General features: G+C 52.2%; 6 protein-coding genes across 6 annotated transcripts; 4 read left to right on the forward strand and 2 right to left on the reverse strand.

The window, feature by feature from the left end:
- Positions 1-129: 129 nt before the first annotated feature.
- AYO20_06302 (40S ribosomal protein S26E) lies at positions 130-626 on the forward strand (the record flags this gene model as incomplete). Its single annotated transcript, XM_022644593.1, has 3 exons — positions 130-152; positions 203-330; positions 412-626. 3 exons carry the CDS (start codon positions 130-132, stop codon positions 624-626), a joined length of 366 nt encoding a protein of 121 aa, XP_022499471.1.
- Positions 627-1,566: 940 nt separating this feature from the next.
- AYO20_06303 (hypothetical protein) lies at positions 1,567-3,122 on the reverse strand (the record flags this gene model as incomplete). Its single annotated transcript, XM_022644594.1, has 3 exons — positions 1,567-2,692; positions 2,745-2,946; positions 3,038-3,122. 3 exons carry the CDS (start codon positions 3,120-3,122, stop codon positions 1,567-1,569), a joined length of 1,413 nt encoding a protein of 470 aa, XP_022499472.1.
- A 257-nt stretch (positions 3,123-3,379) lies between these two features.
- AYO20_06304 (hypothetical protein) lies at positions 3,380-3,748 on the reverse strand (the record flags this gene model as incomplete). Its single annotated transcript, XM_022644595.1, has 1 exon — positions 3,380-3,748. The coding sequence occupies one exon, from the start codon at positions 3,746-3,748 to the stop codon at positions 3,380-3,382; it is 369 nt and encodes a 122-aa protein (XP_022499473.1).
- A 248-nt stretch (positions 3,749-3,996) lies between these two features.
- AYO20_06305 (hypothetical protein) lies at positions 3,997-8,440 on the forward strand (the record flags this gene model as incomplete). Its single annotated transcript, XM_022644596.1, has 6 exons — positions 3,997-4,179; positions 4,235-5,467; positions 6,477-6,544; positions 6,602-6,761; positions 6,818-7,212; positions 7,261-8,440. 6 exons carry the CDS (start codon positions 3,997-3,999, stop codon positions 8,438-8,440), a joined length of 3,219 nt encoding a protein of 1,072 aa, XP_022499474.1.
- Positions 8,441-11,250: 2,810 nt separating this feature from the next.
- Positions 11,251-12,346, forward strand: AYO20_06306 (hypothetical protein; the record flags this gene model as incomplete). Its single annotated transcript, XM_022644597.1, has 3 exons — positions 11,251-11,334; positions 11,388-11,873; positions 11,930-12,346. The coding sequence occupies 3 exons, from the start codon at positions 11,251-11,253 to the stop codon at positions 12,344-12,346; spliced, it is 987 nt and encodes a 328-aa protein (XP_022499475.1).
- Positions 12,347-13,270: 924 nt separating this feature from the next.
- Positions 13,271-14,278, forward strand: AYO20_06307 (hypothetical protein; the record flags this gene model as incomplete). The annotated part of the gene is made up of 2 exons (XM_022644598.1): positions 13,271-13,855; positions 13,928-14,278. The coding sequence occupies 2 exons, from the start codon at positions 13,271-13,273 to the stop codon at positions 14,276-14,278; spliced, it is 936 nt and encodes a 311-aa protein (XP_022499476.1).
- Between the last annotated feature and the right edge of the window lie 328 nt (positions 14,279-14,606).

The following is a 14,606-nucleotide window of genomic DNA, read 5'->3' on the forward strand; positions in this document are numbered from 1 at the left end:
TGCCCACGCCCAGCTCCTCTGCACCTCACCTATCGATCCCGCCATTATCACCTCCACCATTGCCCTCACAACGCTCTGAGGGCTCTTGAGCATACCTTCGAAAACCGCTGACCCTTAGCGAACGTCAAAATGGTCAAGAAACGAGCCTCCAAGTATGCCATCATCCCCCAGTGCCATCCAATCCATTTTCTGACAAGACCAGTGGTCGCAACAAGAAGGGCAGAGGCAGAGTCAAGCCTGTTCGGTGTTCCAACTGCTCTCGCTGCGTGCCCAAAGATAAAGCCATCAAGAGATTCACCATCCGTAACATGGTCGAATCGGCAGCAATCCGTACGTACTTCTTGTCGATGGAAAACCCCCAACACCGGGAATGAGAGAACAATTGTGTAGACTGACGAGGAATTGGGATAGGTGATATTTCCGATGCGTCCGTGTTCGCCGACTACGCCGTCCCCAAGATGTACCTGAAGCTCCAGTACTGCGTGTCGTGCGCCATCCACGGCAAGATTGTGCGAGTCCGGTCGCGCGTGGGCCGCCGAAACCGTGCCCCGCCCCCGCGAGTCCGGTACAACAAGGACGGCAAGAAGGTCAACCCGCAGCAGGCCGCTAAGACCGCGCAGGCTTAAGGGGGTTCTCCTTCTGATTATTGATGCATGTGTGTCGGGGAGGTGACTGGGGGGTTTGGAGACGAGAATGAGGATCATCTGAAATATTGACGGGTGGTCCTCCTCACGCGGAGCGGACAAACAAGATTTCGTCTTGACGAACTTTTCAGGACGAGAGTCGTATGGGGAGCCTTTGCGAAGAGTCGAGCGCTGGCCAGGGATTGCATGTGCAGCATCTTATGGACCCTCACCCTTTGCCTATGATTAGCAATGGCATATCAACGGCTACGGCGGTATCAATGGGAACCCTTTTTCCACTGGTAGATGGAGGCTCGGAGCTTTACGAAAAATGGTGGAATGACAATCCAAAGAACAGACCTATGAAAAAGGAAAAAGCATAAATGAGCTCTGGTCACTGTGAAAAAAAATATTGCATCTTTTTGCAAACCAAACAAGTACCCCGGGCTGGTCATATGCTGAAAAAAATGGACGAAACTCCAAATGCTAGCCGTGAGACCGAATGACAGACCGTCCCGTGTGCCCCAACATCCAAGATGTGGTGTCAATATACCTCGTGCAGCCAAAGTGACTTCCGCCTCGGGGTGCACGGTTTGACTCTTTTCCATCTTCACCACGAAAAGATCCGAGTCAGTCGCAGATAAATGCATCGTCAGTTCAATCTCCACTCGTTGTAGTGCCAAAAGACTTGTGAGGGCAACGAATTGAGAGAATTACTCCAATTGCCCTGAAGTTCTTCGTCGGTGAACGTGGCCAATTCGCGCTGTAGAGCTAGGTGAAACGCATTCCACTGTACCGGCCGGGCCTGGGAGGGATGTGATGTGACTCCACGTTTCGTGTAGGGGTTCTCCCAAGCGAGGACAGATCGCGGGTCTCCGCAATGATTCGAGTCAAGTTGCAACAATAGTGGCGTCCAATTGCCGAGGTCAGAGTCATGGAAATGCTATCTCCTTTTTGACGCTGGGAGAAGCGTGTCATCAGGCAAGCCCCCTCTCTTCGTCCCTGGCAAGCTGCCCGTCCCAATGTCGTTCGTTTCAGTGCTTACCCTCCTGTGTGGATACACCTCGTTCAGCCCTTCGAAGCAATTACTGCTGACCCATATCTTGCCTTTGTTCGGCCCATCATCGGTGTTTCTGAAGTACTCGTGGTGGAGAGCTTGCTCGGCCGTCAAGCGTAGGTCGGGATCGTACTCGAACAACTCCGACAAGAGCTGGAACCCGCGTTGGCCAGGAGACTTGTCTGGAGGGTAGCTCGCGTGCCGGATGCAGTTGTTATACCACGACTCCAGACCGCTGCCGTTGTTACCACCAGAACCGCGGTTCAGAGACGTAGGGGGGTTCGGATATAAGCCTCCTGGCATCCCGCCACGGGACACGATCAGTGACTGCAGCTGCGGATATTCCGGCATGTCCACCAAGCCCTTCCAGTTTTCTCGTCGAGGCATGCCCAGGATTTCCACAATCTTGCCCATCTGGTTTCTCTGGAACGGTACTGTCTTCTTGCTATCCATCTTTGTTTCTTCTCCCTTAAAGATTGGTCTGAGGCTTAGGAGTTCAGCGAAGATACATCCGACAGCCCAGAGGTCGATGGACGGCGTGTAATGACGTGCACCCAGAAGCAGGTCGGGGCTACGGTACCATATGGTAACCACGACCTTGTCCCCGGAATATAGTGACGAGAGAGGTTTGTGGAAGAGTCGGGCAAGTCCCAAGTCTCCGATGCGCACATGTCCAGAGCTGGTGACCATGATGTTGGCAGGCTTCAAATCACGATGAATCACCCAGTTCTGGTGGAGATAGTACAAGCCATTGAGGAGCTGAAATAGGATCGACTTGATCATGGTAGCGGGGATGGGTCGCCTGGTCGGCTGGGTATGATGGTGAATGATTTGGAGAAGATCATGCTCGCAGTATTCAAAAACCATAAAGACACACTTGTCCTCGAGGATGATCTCGGCCAGATGAACCACGTTTGGATGAGACAACTCGGTGCACAACGACATCTCCCGAATGGCAGATTGAGACAATCCTGTATACTGGACATTGTCTCCTTCCTTCTCCGGTTTGAATCTGTTTGTGGGTCAGAGTAGACCTTGCTTATAGGAAAATCTTGTGACGTTACTTTTTGATGGCATATAGTTCCTTTGGTGGAGATGTCCCTGAAGGGCTGGTCGAATCACTTTTTGGATTCTTCTCTACAGCTTTGTATACTCGACCATAGGTGCCGCTGCTAATGAAACCGATGATAGTATACTTGTGGCCGATTTTAACCTTCGCTGTATAGTTGTTGCCCGGTATTTTCTTGTCATGGCCCCGGCCAGAATCTAGTGGTTTATATCAGCTTGCTCCCGTTTGCACTGCTCAGCCAATGAAGATAGGGGTCGAAAGGGAAGAACACTAAGAAGGAGTGTATACCATCTAACGCCAACTGAGTGGACTTTCGGAGTTGTTGGGCAATGTTCAGACTTGTGCCTGAGCGGGACATGCCAGGAATCGACATTTCGTCCAAAGTCCCCCCCCAGTACGACCTCGGGTGTTGTGCTTTAAACAGACGTACAATCTAACACGAACGGAACGATATTGGCGACATCATCGAACGGACAGCATTCATCTCCCTCGCCAACAACCCCGGTGAGGCTGTCTCTCACAGCGTTGAATAGGCAGCCTCCGCCCGATTCCGCCGATCAAGTATGGCCCAAAGCCGAGTGGCAACCAAGGAGTCTTGTGGATCAGCAAACAAATCGCCTTTTCTTGCAATTAGGCCGCGGGATGGGAATCTGCTAGAAAATAGTTGATAGTCAGATGCACATTAAAATCGAAAAGCATAAAATCCCATGAGGCGAAATGATCGACATTGACGGCGATAGAGGCGAGGTTTGAAGACGGCGAGGACGGCAAGCCTTGCGGAGAGGCAACAGGAGGTGTTGTTGGTACGAAGCCTGTCGATTTGATGTACGACTTGGCATTGTGGATGCCGACCAATAGGATGTGGTGAGGCCACGGCACGGCTGCACTTTGCCCCGTTCGCCTGCTTGCGCCCACCTGCGCCCACATTCGCTGGCCTGTGCTGGGCCTGCGCTGGCTCGACTTGGTCATTTCCTTGTCGTCTACGGCGTCCAATCCCATCGTTCTCTCCTGCTATGCTTTCATCGGAGGGCGCCGCTTCCTTCTCAATCAACCATGGGGAATCTAAACAATCTGTCTGCCTGCGCGCAGCTAATCTGCATCATTACGCAACAATCTACATCATTGGGCTCCAGTATCGTTCCCCCTGTTATCGTGTCACTTGTGTGTTTCGGTCCATATAGTAAAAGAGGGAGGTCTTCCTGAGAGCATTCTGGGTTGGTATGCCATCACCAACTGTCTTCCTCAACATGGGACGAACTGCGCTGACGAAAACCAGCAGTGGCTATGGGCTCTACACGCAGGTCAATCTCTCCCCGGGTCTGCCCCCAAAGGGCCTGATGGCACCTCCAAAGCCGAAAGGTTTCACCCTGTTACTCATCTCCACTGTCTACGTGGTCACTCTTGGTCCTCTCCTCTTTGGCTACCACTTGGTGAGTATTGCTGGACCACAACCTGTGATGGGGAGACATGACTGACAAACGCCAGGGAGAACTCAATGCCCCTCAGAAGGTCATTACCTGCCAAGTCGACCAACTCCCCGGATATGTAGCCCTCGGACTTCCTCAATGCATTCCCATGAACGACTTCCAATGGGGTATGGTGCAGTCCATGTTTACCGTCGGAGGTCTCTTCGGAGCCCTCTTCAGCGGTGCCGTCGCGACAAGGTTCGGTCGATTGTTTGCGTTGAGGTTGGCAACCTTTTTCCTGGCTGGCGGACCTGTTGCTGAAGCACTGGCGGGTAAACTATGGCTGCTGGCCCTGGGTCGTGCACTCTCTGGATTGGGAGCCGGGGCAGCTACTGTCGTCTCTCCCATCTATATCTCTGAAGTGGCGCCCCCAAAGCGCCGTGGCCTCTTCGGAGCCTTCACTCAGGTCCAGATCAATTCTGGCATCGTTGTCGCCCAGCTCCTCGGGTATTTCTTGTCCAAATACAACAAATGGCGCTGGGTGCTGGCCACGGGCGGTTTCATTGCCGGCCTCATGTTTGTGGGCCTCTTTTTCACGCCAGAAACTCCCAAATGGCTTGCGGCAAACAATCGACCGCGAATGGCCCGAGGAATCCTGCAGCGCCTCAGAGGGAAAACGGCGGATATTCGAGAGGAGATGGAGGGCTGGGACATGTCGGGAGAAGCAGAAGAGGAAAGTCTCCTCGCGTCCCCGAGAGGTGCGCGGCCACTCAAAGAAGCATCCCGATCTATCATTGCAGTCGTCAAAATGCCCAAGTATCGACAACCCTTGATCGCCGTGACGGGTACCATGATTGCTCAACAGCTCTGTGGTATCAACAGCGTCGTCATGTACAGCGTCGCCATTCTGGGCAAGGTCATGCCCAAGCAAGCTGGCCTCGTTACGGTCATTGTCTCAAGTGTAAATGTGGTGGTGACAATCTTGGCAGCGCCCTTGCCTGACAAGATTGGCCGAAAACCCTGCCTCCTGATTTCGATTATAGGGATGGGTGCGGCATCAGGGATGTTGTACGCCGGGCTCGCAAAGCACATTCAAGCCCTCACGATCGCTGCCGTTGCCCTATTCGTGGCCAGTTTTGGTGTTGGGCTTGGCCCGATTCCGTTCATCTTAGCAAGCGAACTTGTCGGACCTGAAGCCGTTGGAGCTGTCTCTAGCTGGGCTCTTGCAGCCAACTGGCTATCAACATTCTTGGTGGCCATGTTCTTCCCTGTCTTGAACAAGGTCCTTATGCACAACGTGTGGTGGATTTTCGTAGGTGTTGCTGTTTTTTGGGCTATATTTGTGGTTGTGTTTGTGCCCGAAAGCAAAGGCAAGGCCAATGCGGAGGAGGTGTGGCGGAAAGGTCGCTGGTGCTGATCGAGGCTAACTACAGTGTGATTGTTGGTGCGATTCTTAAATTGGTTTGGACGAGGGGATGTGAAGCAAGGCCGAAGATAGACTGTTTCAATGGGTGCTGGACTCCCTTGACTGTTGGGCTGTTGGTGTATTATTATCGTTAACTTATCATTATCCACATTCTTTAAGAAGCTGCGTTCTCCTTGCAAGCCACAAACAGGTTTTTGTCTCCTTGTGTCTCGACCTTGTGGAGCTTTCCATTGTTCCCAACCGTGCCAACCACGATTCTCTCGGATTGATAATGGACCGACCAGCATTGCCATGACATTGCCGAAGACTGCATCATGACCTAAGCTTGTATTCTTGTTTGCTCCACACAACCTCCCCGCGTCTCCACGTATCTGGTGCTGCGTTCTCCACCATCCCACGAATACGTCGTACCTCTAACAGATCAAATCATCATCCAACATGGTGTGGCAGCTGTTCGTTAGTTGCATACCTAGTTGAGCGGAAGAACAAAAGAATCAACTTCGCGTCCAACCACCCTTCCAGGCCCGGGATGTGTGTCTAGAGATGGATACATTCCCGACACCGCCGTGATCCCGCATCACCACTTCATGCCCACCGTGCCAGCTTTCGATATACTGACGTCAACAGGCCAACTTATCCTGCCCCCCATGTGTCTCCTAGTTGCCCTCCTCTGGAATTGGCCGACGGATCAAACGTATCGGCTCGTCTCCCCAGATATGATACCGAGGCAGATCATGCTCGACCCTGGTAACCCCGTTCTTACAGACTAGCTATAGCTGGGGTTGTCCCACCCTCAAATTCATTGCCGTGTTCCGCATGGAGCTATTTCCCGATCTGGAAGCTAGAAACTGCTCTCGACTCTTGGAAACGCGGTCGATGGACGGACTTGCACCAGCCCGCGTCAACCATTGCCCCAGTCACTGGCTTTGATCAAATCTTCTCCAACACAGTGGCGGTAAAGAAGTATTTCATATGCGCGCTGCTCCCCCATCCATAACCTCTTGCTGAGATCTGTCTCAGGTGCTCGACAGGTACGCCGGTGATCAGTTCTCGGAGAATGCTGTCATCCACCACCTTTTCACTTGTGGCGATTGCCCTTCTGACTCCGCTTGTCCACACGCAGGCTACGCTTCCTCAGGTTGATCTCGGCTATGAAATCCACCAGGCGATCAGTTTCAACGTATGTATTCCGATGGTCGCAAAAAGAATCTCGCTCAAACTGACTCCACTTCATAGCAAACCGGACAGACGTACAACTTCTCAAATATACGTTATGCGCAGCCGCCAATAGGCAACCTTCGCTTTGCTGCTCCTGTGCCACCCAGTGGCCGAAACAATGTGGTGCAGAACGGCAGCGTCGACAGAATCTGTCCGCAAGCTATTCCGGGATGGTATCCAATCTCCTCCGAGTTCGTTCAGTATCTCATAGCAGGGAACGCGACCTCGTTCAATTACACCCAGGCCGAGGAGCAACTTCAAATTGCCTTGCAAAATGCTAAGCCTACCCCACCAGATCCACGGATGTCTGAAGATTGCCTGTTCTTGGATGTGATTGTGCCCAAAAAGGTCTTTGACGGCTCGAAAAGTAGAGTCAGAAGACGTCAAAATGCGGGTGCTGCGGTGGTAGTCTGGTAAGTTCAAAGAGCTTGATGTCGACACCATTTCCTTACTGGGATCAGGATCTACGGCGGCGGGTATACTCTCGGATCCAAAGAGGGGTCTGGAAACCCTAGTGGTCTCATCAAGGCTAGTCAGGCCAACGGAGGTGAGGGTGTTATCTTCGTGGCCATGAACTACAGACTAGGCGCCATGGGTTGGCTTGCAGGCCCTACCTTGCAGGCAGCCGGAGGAGTGTCTAATGCAGGCCTTTATGATCAGCGTCTGGCTCTAGAATGGGTGCAGAACAACATCCATTTGTTCGGTGGCGATCCAAACCGGGTCACTGTCATGGGCGAGTCGGCCGGAGGAGGATCAATCGTCCACCAGATCACCGCCTTTGGGGGCCTGAAGGAAGTCCCTTTCCAGCAAGCCATCTCGCAATCACCCGGCTATCTTCCGACGCCATCATATTTCGTCCAGGAAAACGCCACGCAGTCGTTCCTGTCGCTTCTCAACGTCAGCACAATCGAGGAGGCCAGACAAGCATCCTCTGAGGCGGTAATCAAAGCCAACGCACTGCAGGTGGGAGCCTCTCAGTATGGTGGATTTACCTACGGGCCAGTTGTTGATGGGGTCTTTGTGCCCGCGCTTCCTGGTACTCTGCTCAATGCAGGGGCATTTGCAAAGAATCTGAGCGTCATGGTTTCACATACACTCAGCGAGGGACCATCTTTCACGCCACCCTACGTACAAACCGACGACCAGTTGGAGAACATGATAGTCATGCTCAATCCCGGCACACCTCCCGCGGCGGTTGACTACATTGTCAAAACACTCTATCCAGCTGTCTACGATGGAAGCCAGCCTTATAAGTCTCCCATTGAGCGAACTATCCTGTTCGTCACCGAATCATCCTTCACCTGCAACACCTACTTCCTCAACAAAGCTTACGGCAACAACACCTACTCGTATCAATTCGCAGTGCCGCCAGGCTTCCATGGATATGATGTGCCATATACCTTTTACAACGGCCAACCCACCAACCTCACGCAGGACCTGATTGCCCCAGTGGCCAAAACCCTTCAAGCCTACCTCACGAACTTCATCCTGTCGGGCAATCCCAATGGACAGGGACTGCCACCATTCCCAATGCAGGGTCAAAATGCCAGTATGAACTCGATTTCGACTGTGGTGGCACGGGTTAAAGATGATACATCAAACCAAAGATGCGCGTGGTGGGAGAAGTCACTGAATAATTGAAAAATGGATGGATAGGGTGGATGACGTGGACGAGCGACGTGACGGAATGCGGTATGAAGCTCATATGGACATTCAGCCTCGCCAGGGAGGTCGTCCAGTCTGAAGGTGTAGTGATATATGGAGTGAAAGGGTGGCTTCCAGCCCCTTCAACGCATCAACCAACTCGATGGTCGTGGAACTGGGGAGCTCTTCATTGTCATTTCCGTCGCTTGTCTGAAGTCCTTCACCCTCCCATCTCCTTTTCATCCACACACATTCACTCACTCACGAATATCCTTCACGAGGACGAAAATGCCGAGTTACAAAAACTTTTCCACAGACTCGATTCGACCCCCTGAACCGGGATCAATCTCGTCTGTGGTAAGTTAAACCTTGCTCTTTCAAGTGGTTTTTTTGGTAAGTCTCTGCCAGCGTTGAGGTGTGGCATTTGGATGGCATCACTTGTCAGCAACGTCTTGGTTGCAGGTGAGTGTCATCTGGGACCAAAATGTGAATGTACAATATATCACTTATTCGATTCAGGGAAGGAGCAAGTGACGATGGTCAGGTGATGTTGTTGTTGGTGTTGGTGTCGAGGGTGACAGTAACGACTCTCCTTCTCCCTTTCTCTGTCTCTCTCTCCCTCCCTTTGCTTGATCCTTTCTCAAGAACTCTTCAGCAAGGCCTCGAACGTCTTCTCCATCATTTTCCCCTCAGCACTTATTACTATCACACATTCTCATGATGGCATTTACACTATCCGCATTCCTTTGCTCGCTCCTCTTGGTCGTCTCTCCATTCGTGAGCGCGTACTACGAGAGGTGGACCGCTCTTCCCTACTGCGCTGTAAGGTCGATCCATGAAGCTGTGCCTCGTTCCCTCAGGCTGACCATACTCACAGCAAGATTGCTTCACCAAATCTGTCAACGCTTCTCTCTCTACCTGCGCCCATACATCCCTTGACTGTTTCTGTCGAAATGTTGACGCCGTCACAAAGTTCGACCTTTGCCTCCAAGCCAACGTGCCTTGCAATTCCAACCCTTTCAACCGCGATATCGAGACGTTCAAAAACGCCGTCTTCTGCAACGCTTCTGTGGATAGTGGCTTTGATTACACGTTGATCAATGGCGCAAGAACCATCACTCTGGGAAGAGGTCCCTGGGGAGGCTATCGGGCCACAGTCTCAGATCCTACTCAGACTCAGGCATGTTGCATACATACTTTACCGTGCATGACTCTGTCCTATGCCTGAATGGCTAATATTTTGCAGACGTTGTCAACCCCTCCATCGTCTTGGGCGTCTAACACCTCAATCACCGGTACCGACCCAGGCTCTGTTACTATGACCGCGACTCAAGTGTTAATCACCAGCACCTCGACTGTTGTCGTGGATTTGCCCCCAAACACCACATCAAGCGGCAACCTGAGCAGCCCCTGGACTGAATACTCGACCCCGAGTGTTATGGCAGTGCAGTCTTTCAATGCTGCTGTTCGTGCTCATGCTGGTGCTCTGGAGATTGTAGCGAAAGGACTGGGCGTTTTCGTGACATGGATTCTCGTTGGCAAGATATTCTAGTGACGGGACGACGACTAAGGTATTTCAGCAACGCCATGCAAAACCGATTCCCTTTTTGGATACTTGATGGGCATGGAGTCCGGATTGAAGACAACTGGAGCTAAGATTCAGCATTGGACGATAGTGTTACCTGAAGGACGGCACGGTGGTTGCACGTTCGACAACACAATTACGGCTCGCCACTGGCACATCCGCGACCCTCCATTGATGACTAGCCATCGCTGCATGCTTCTTACCTTTCAGGGTTTCACAGTTTATGCTGTGCGTCTTGAGTGGTTCTGCAAGATATCTCCGGAGGGTGACACGGTGCCTTCTTTGGGGAGCGGCTCTACTTTTCTTGGCCTTATGCTTCTTCCTCAAAAGGCATCATGCATAAATTTCCAAGTGGTTCTGTATGTCCATGCTATCCTCTCTACAGACTTTCAGAATCATTCCGGTTGAGATTATCGCCGTCAATTCTTTGCAACTTGTCATTCAAAACGTTTGAGGCCCTGACGCAGCCACCAGTGTCTACCTTCTTAAGAAGTCTCTGACTATGGTGCGCCGTAGAGGGCTAGCAATTGTCTCTTCAACTTTCTGCGCGGGACCGATGCTCAATGTTTGGGGCATCGCATCTTCCGTTCGTTCAACCGACCTGAGTATGACACATTTTCATAGCATCACAGCAGCGCACGGTATCACTGCTTCCAGATCAAATCTCGGCCGGTGTTTCTCAGCAACAGTGGCCTCCGACTTTGTTCAATGCCTATAAGTTCTTGTTGTTTTCCAAATCGCGGTCGTTGGCGTCGGTCATCGGTTTGTGTACCTTCTTCCCTTTGCATTCTGACCATTCGTTGTATGCTCTTGATAATGCAATAGCTCCGTCTCTCAGTCCATCGTTATGGCTGTTGCGAGATCAATTGTTTTGTTCATCCTGTCTCTGGCTGTCGGCTATACGTGCGCCCAGTTCGACAGCTGGGACGACCTTCCTTCCTGTGCGCAAGAATGCTTCAGCGAAGCCCTCATGTCCGTGATCAGCCACTGCGGAACTACAAACAGCGTGTTGTCCATTCGTCTCTGCACCTGCTCCAGTTGCACCTACAGCGACACATTGAGCTCCTGTCTCTCCAGATCTGGCGGCTGTCGGGATCAGGGGCAATCAAATGAAGTGCTGATGACCAACGACCAAGTATTTTGCAATATGGTTGTTGACGCAGTTGTTACTTGGGGAGTGCGATCTGCAGAATGGACTGTGGGTGGGGGATTCGGAGCGACTATGTCTACGACCATCAACCCGACCTGCTCAACTGTGGCAGAGACATCTACGCTGTCGGATATTGAGCCGGCGTCAACGACGTGGGTATGTGATCTTCAAGCTTTGACCGTGGAATGACTGTTTCTGACGCAGCAAAGGCGGACATTACTTTCTCGTACCCTGGCTTTACGTCGGACACCTGTGTCAGTCCCGCATGTACGCCTAAATACTCGACATTTGCGACTGTCGTGGACTCGTCTCCGTGTACTTCTGACATCAGCTCCTCTTCTTACACCCCTTCGATTGCAATCTCAGCCCCTTCCTATCCTCTTCCCTCGTTCGCCTCCGGCTCTGATACCTACAGCGCGACGTCTCTTGTGTCCCCCTTGACTGGCACCCAGTCGACGTATACCCAAGCTTCGCTAGCCCCAATAACCACGTGTACTTCTGGTGTCCTTGGGAGTGGCTGTCCAGAAGGTCCGGGTTGTTCCCATAACACGACAATCACCATCTCGATCACGAGCACATCTTATGTGACAACAACTGTTCACTCGAGCTTCCCTTCAAATAGCCCTGGAGGCCCTGACACGCATTCTGTGTCTACGTCCGAGTCATGCGAGAGCACGACTACCGATTGGCAAAATGTAACAGGTACCATAGTCATTTCGACGCCTGTGACAAGTGGGCAACAGTCTGGTAGCGGCTTGGGATATCCCACCCGAACCCGCCCCTGGTGACCTTGACATCGGCCGGATCAGCCACCCACAGCAGCAGCAGCAGCAGCAGCACGTACGGGACCAGTGGCTATGGTAGCAGCATAAACACCAGCGACACCGGCGCCCCTATTACCATTACAGGTCCTGTAACGCAAAGCCAATCTCCATCTCCACCCCTGACATTCACGTCTCATTCTATCACCAGCTACCCTACAAGTACCGGTATTGGTACTACAATCACTACCATGACGAGCCGGAGTATAAGTACAAGCGCGGGCACCAGCACAAATCTACTTCCAAGTCAGACCGGGGGTGCAGGAGAGCTGGCGTTGCCATTCGAAGGACTGGATATGGCGACGGTTCTGTTTGTGAGTGCATGGATCTTGGTCCTTGGTTTGTGAGTAGCTAGCTAGCTAGGTAGTTCGTGGAGAAGGAGAAGTAGGAGGCGATGCGAACGGGGATCTGGAGAAGGAGGAAGGGATGGATCTAGTGTTGGATAGTGAATCGATGGTCTCCTCACATGTGGTCACGCCCGAGAATGCGTGGTTTGTACGGTAATCAACGGTATCAAGGGTATCATGGGTACTTAATTCGATGACAGAACCTATGATATGACCTTTTTGTCACTCTTCTTCTGCTTCTTCGCCTTCTTCTTCTTCTTCTTCCTCTTCTTTTTCGGCACAGCCGTAGCCGTAGCCGCAGCCGGTTTTTCTGCTCTTCGGCGTGATGGTGGACGGGTCAGTTGCCACTGTTGACAGAGGATGAAGGGAGCGTAGATATCACAGCATCACTGAATCACAGGATCACTTGATATGTATAATTGTGCGACCACAAGATGAGTAGTATTCATGTCCCTCTGTCCCTGTGTGCCCTGTCCTCGTGCCCCGGGGTCTAACGACATATCTCGGGCTTTCTCGTCCGCGCGCGTGGCAGCAGTGGTAGTGACACTGTTATTGACATCGACATTACTATTGTTATTGACAAGACTCGTGACACGGTCTCTTATTAGTAGTTATTCGTTCTTAGGAGTAGTTCTGTGATCTTTGATTCCGAGATTTTTAGATCTACCGAATCATGAACACGAACATGAACACGAACGGCAATATCGAATAGGTTCATGCATGACATGAATGTGTACATGTGAACAATCAGCATCTCATCTCGAAATCGGATACTATCCTGGCTCAACCCTCCACTCACGGCCTCCACAAGCCACGAGAAAGAATAGCGGGGAGACACATACACCAACAAGGTGTAGGTCTACTGACCAAGGTATGATTCTGCTGGCTCGGTTCCTGGCTTGGGGCACAGTTGTCCACGCCGCTATGGCTCTTCAGCAGACTGTGGCTGGCGCCCCGTCTTTGTATACAAACTGGACGCAGCTCCCGACCTGCGCGCAGACCTGCTACAGCACCGCGCTCCTCCAGGCCTTTGGGTCGTGCGGCTCCATTCTCTCCAGGGACGGGAATGGAGACCCTTCATCTTCCTATGCATCTGCTTCGGCCTCTGTCACGACCACAGCCACGATGAATGACAATAATGTGGGTATTATCGACGACGACTCCCCCTCCGCCATGCTCCGGCGATGTATCTGCACAGACTGCTCGTACCGCACAGCCTTAGCAGCCTGCTTGAGCGGGTCTTGCACGACAGCAGATGCCTCCGTCGACGACATTTTGGGTCTAAATGATCGCGTGTTCTGCAACGCCAGCGTGGACGCCACCGTGCAGATGTGGGATCGCAATTTGATCTGGGTGGTTGGCGCACAGGGCGATGAGTCGTCTTCGTCGTCAGGAACTCCACGGGAAATGGTTTGGACTTGTGCGACGGGGACTTCAAGTGTTACTGAGACGGCCACTGCAGCCACCAGCAGTAGTCTCAGCAGCAGCGGTAGCTCGTCCACGTCTCAGGTTTGTTGGCCCTCTTTGCTCTGCGTCCCTTTCGATCAGATTGAGCTTGCCATACTGATGGGGAGAGAATAGACCACCGTACCAGCCATTCGAACGACGACCATCACGGCGACTCTGACGCCAGACCCCTCTTATCCTAGTCAGGCCACCAATCCAAGCAGCGTTACTTTGACAGTTCCGTTGGAGACAGGAAGCGATATCGTCTCCGCTTTGACGTCGATATCTACCACTCTGAGTAGTTCCGCACCAACAACAACTCCCACGTCCCTGTCGAGCATGCCAACGCATTCATCGAGCACGTCGGAAAGCAGCACCGTCACCGTCGCTTCTGTGACGGCAAGCAGCTGGGCAACTCCACCCTTTCGTTCATTCGGAGCGGGAATTCTTCTTGTGTCGGCTGTGCTCGTGGGTCTCGTCTATTGACCCACACACTGCATCCGACGATCGATATGAACCATACATCCGAAGGGGTCGGCAAGGTTTTGGTTTTCTTGCTTGATCGGGACCAACGCTTGGTCAAACAGTGTCGGCTCGTCACCATTTGTCCTGAAGAATGCAGATTGTGGGGGCGGTTGTTTCCCTCCTATGCAGAGCTATCAGACCCCCGGGAAATCGTGTTGTGTCGGTTCGTCAGTGTTTGCAGGTCGAAGGTATCATCAAGGATGGTATACGTGCATAGGACTTGTACAACTAGGCGACATGGAGACGGGGAGTGGTTTTTTCGGACAAAGAATGAGGTTCGTAGTGCAGA

The sequence above is a fragment of the Fonsecaea nubica genome, assembly GCF_001646965.1.
Source record: "Fonsecaea nubica strain CBS 269.64 chromosome Unknown Scaff39, whole genome shotgun sequence".
Lineage (NCBI taxonomy): Eukaryota > Fungi > Ascomycota > Eurotiomycetes > Chaetothyriales > Herpotrichiellaceae > Fonsecaea > Fonsecaea nubica.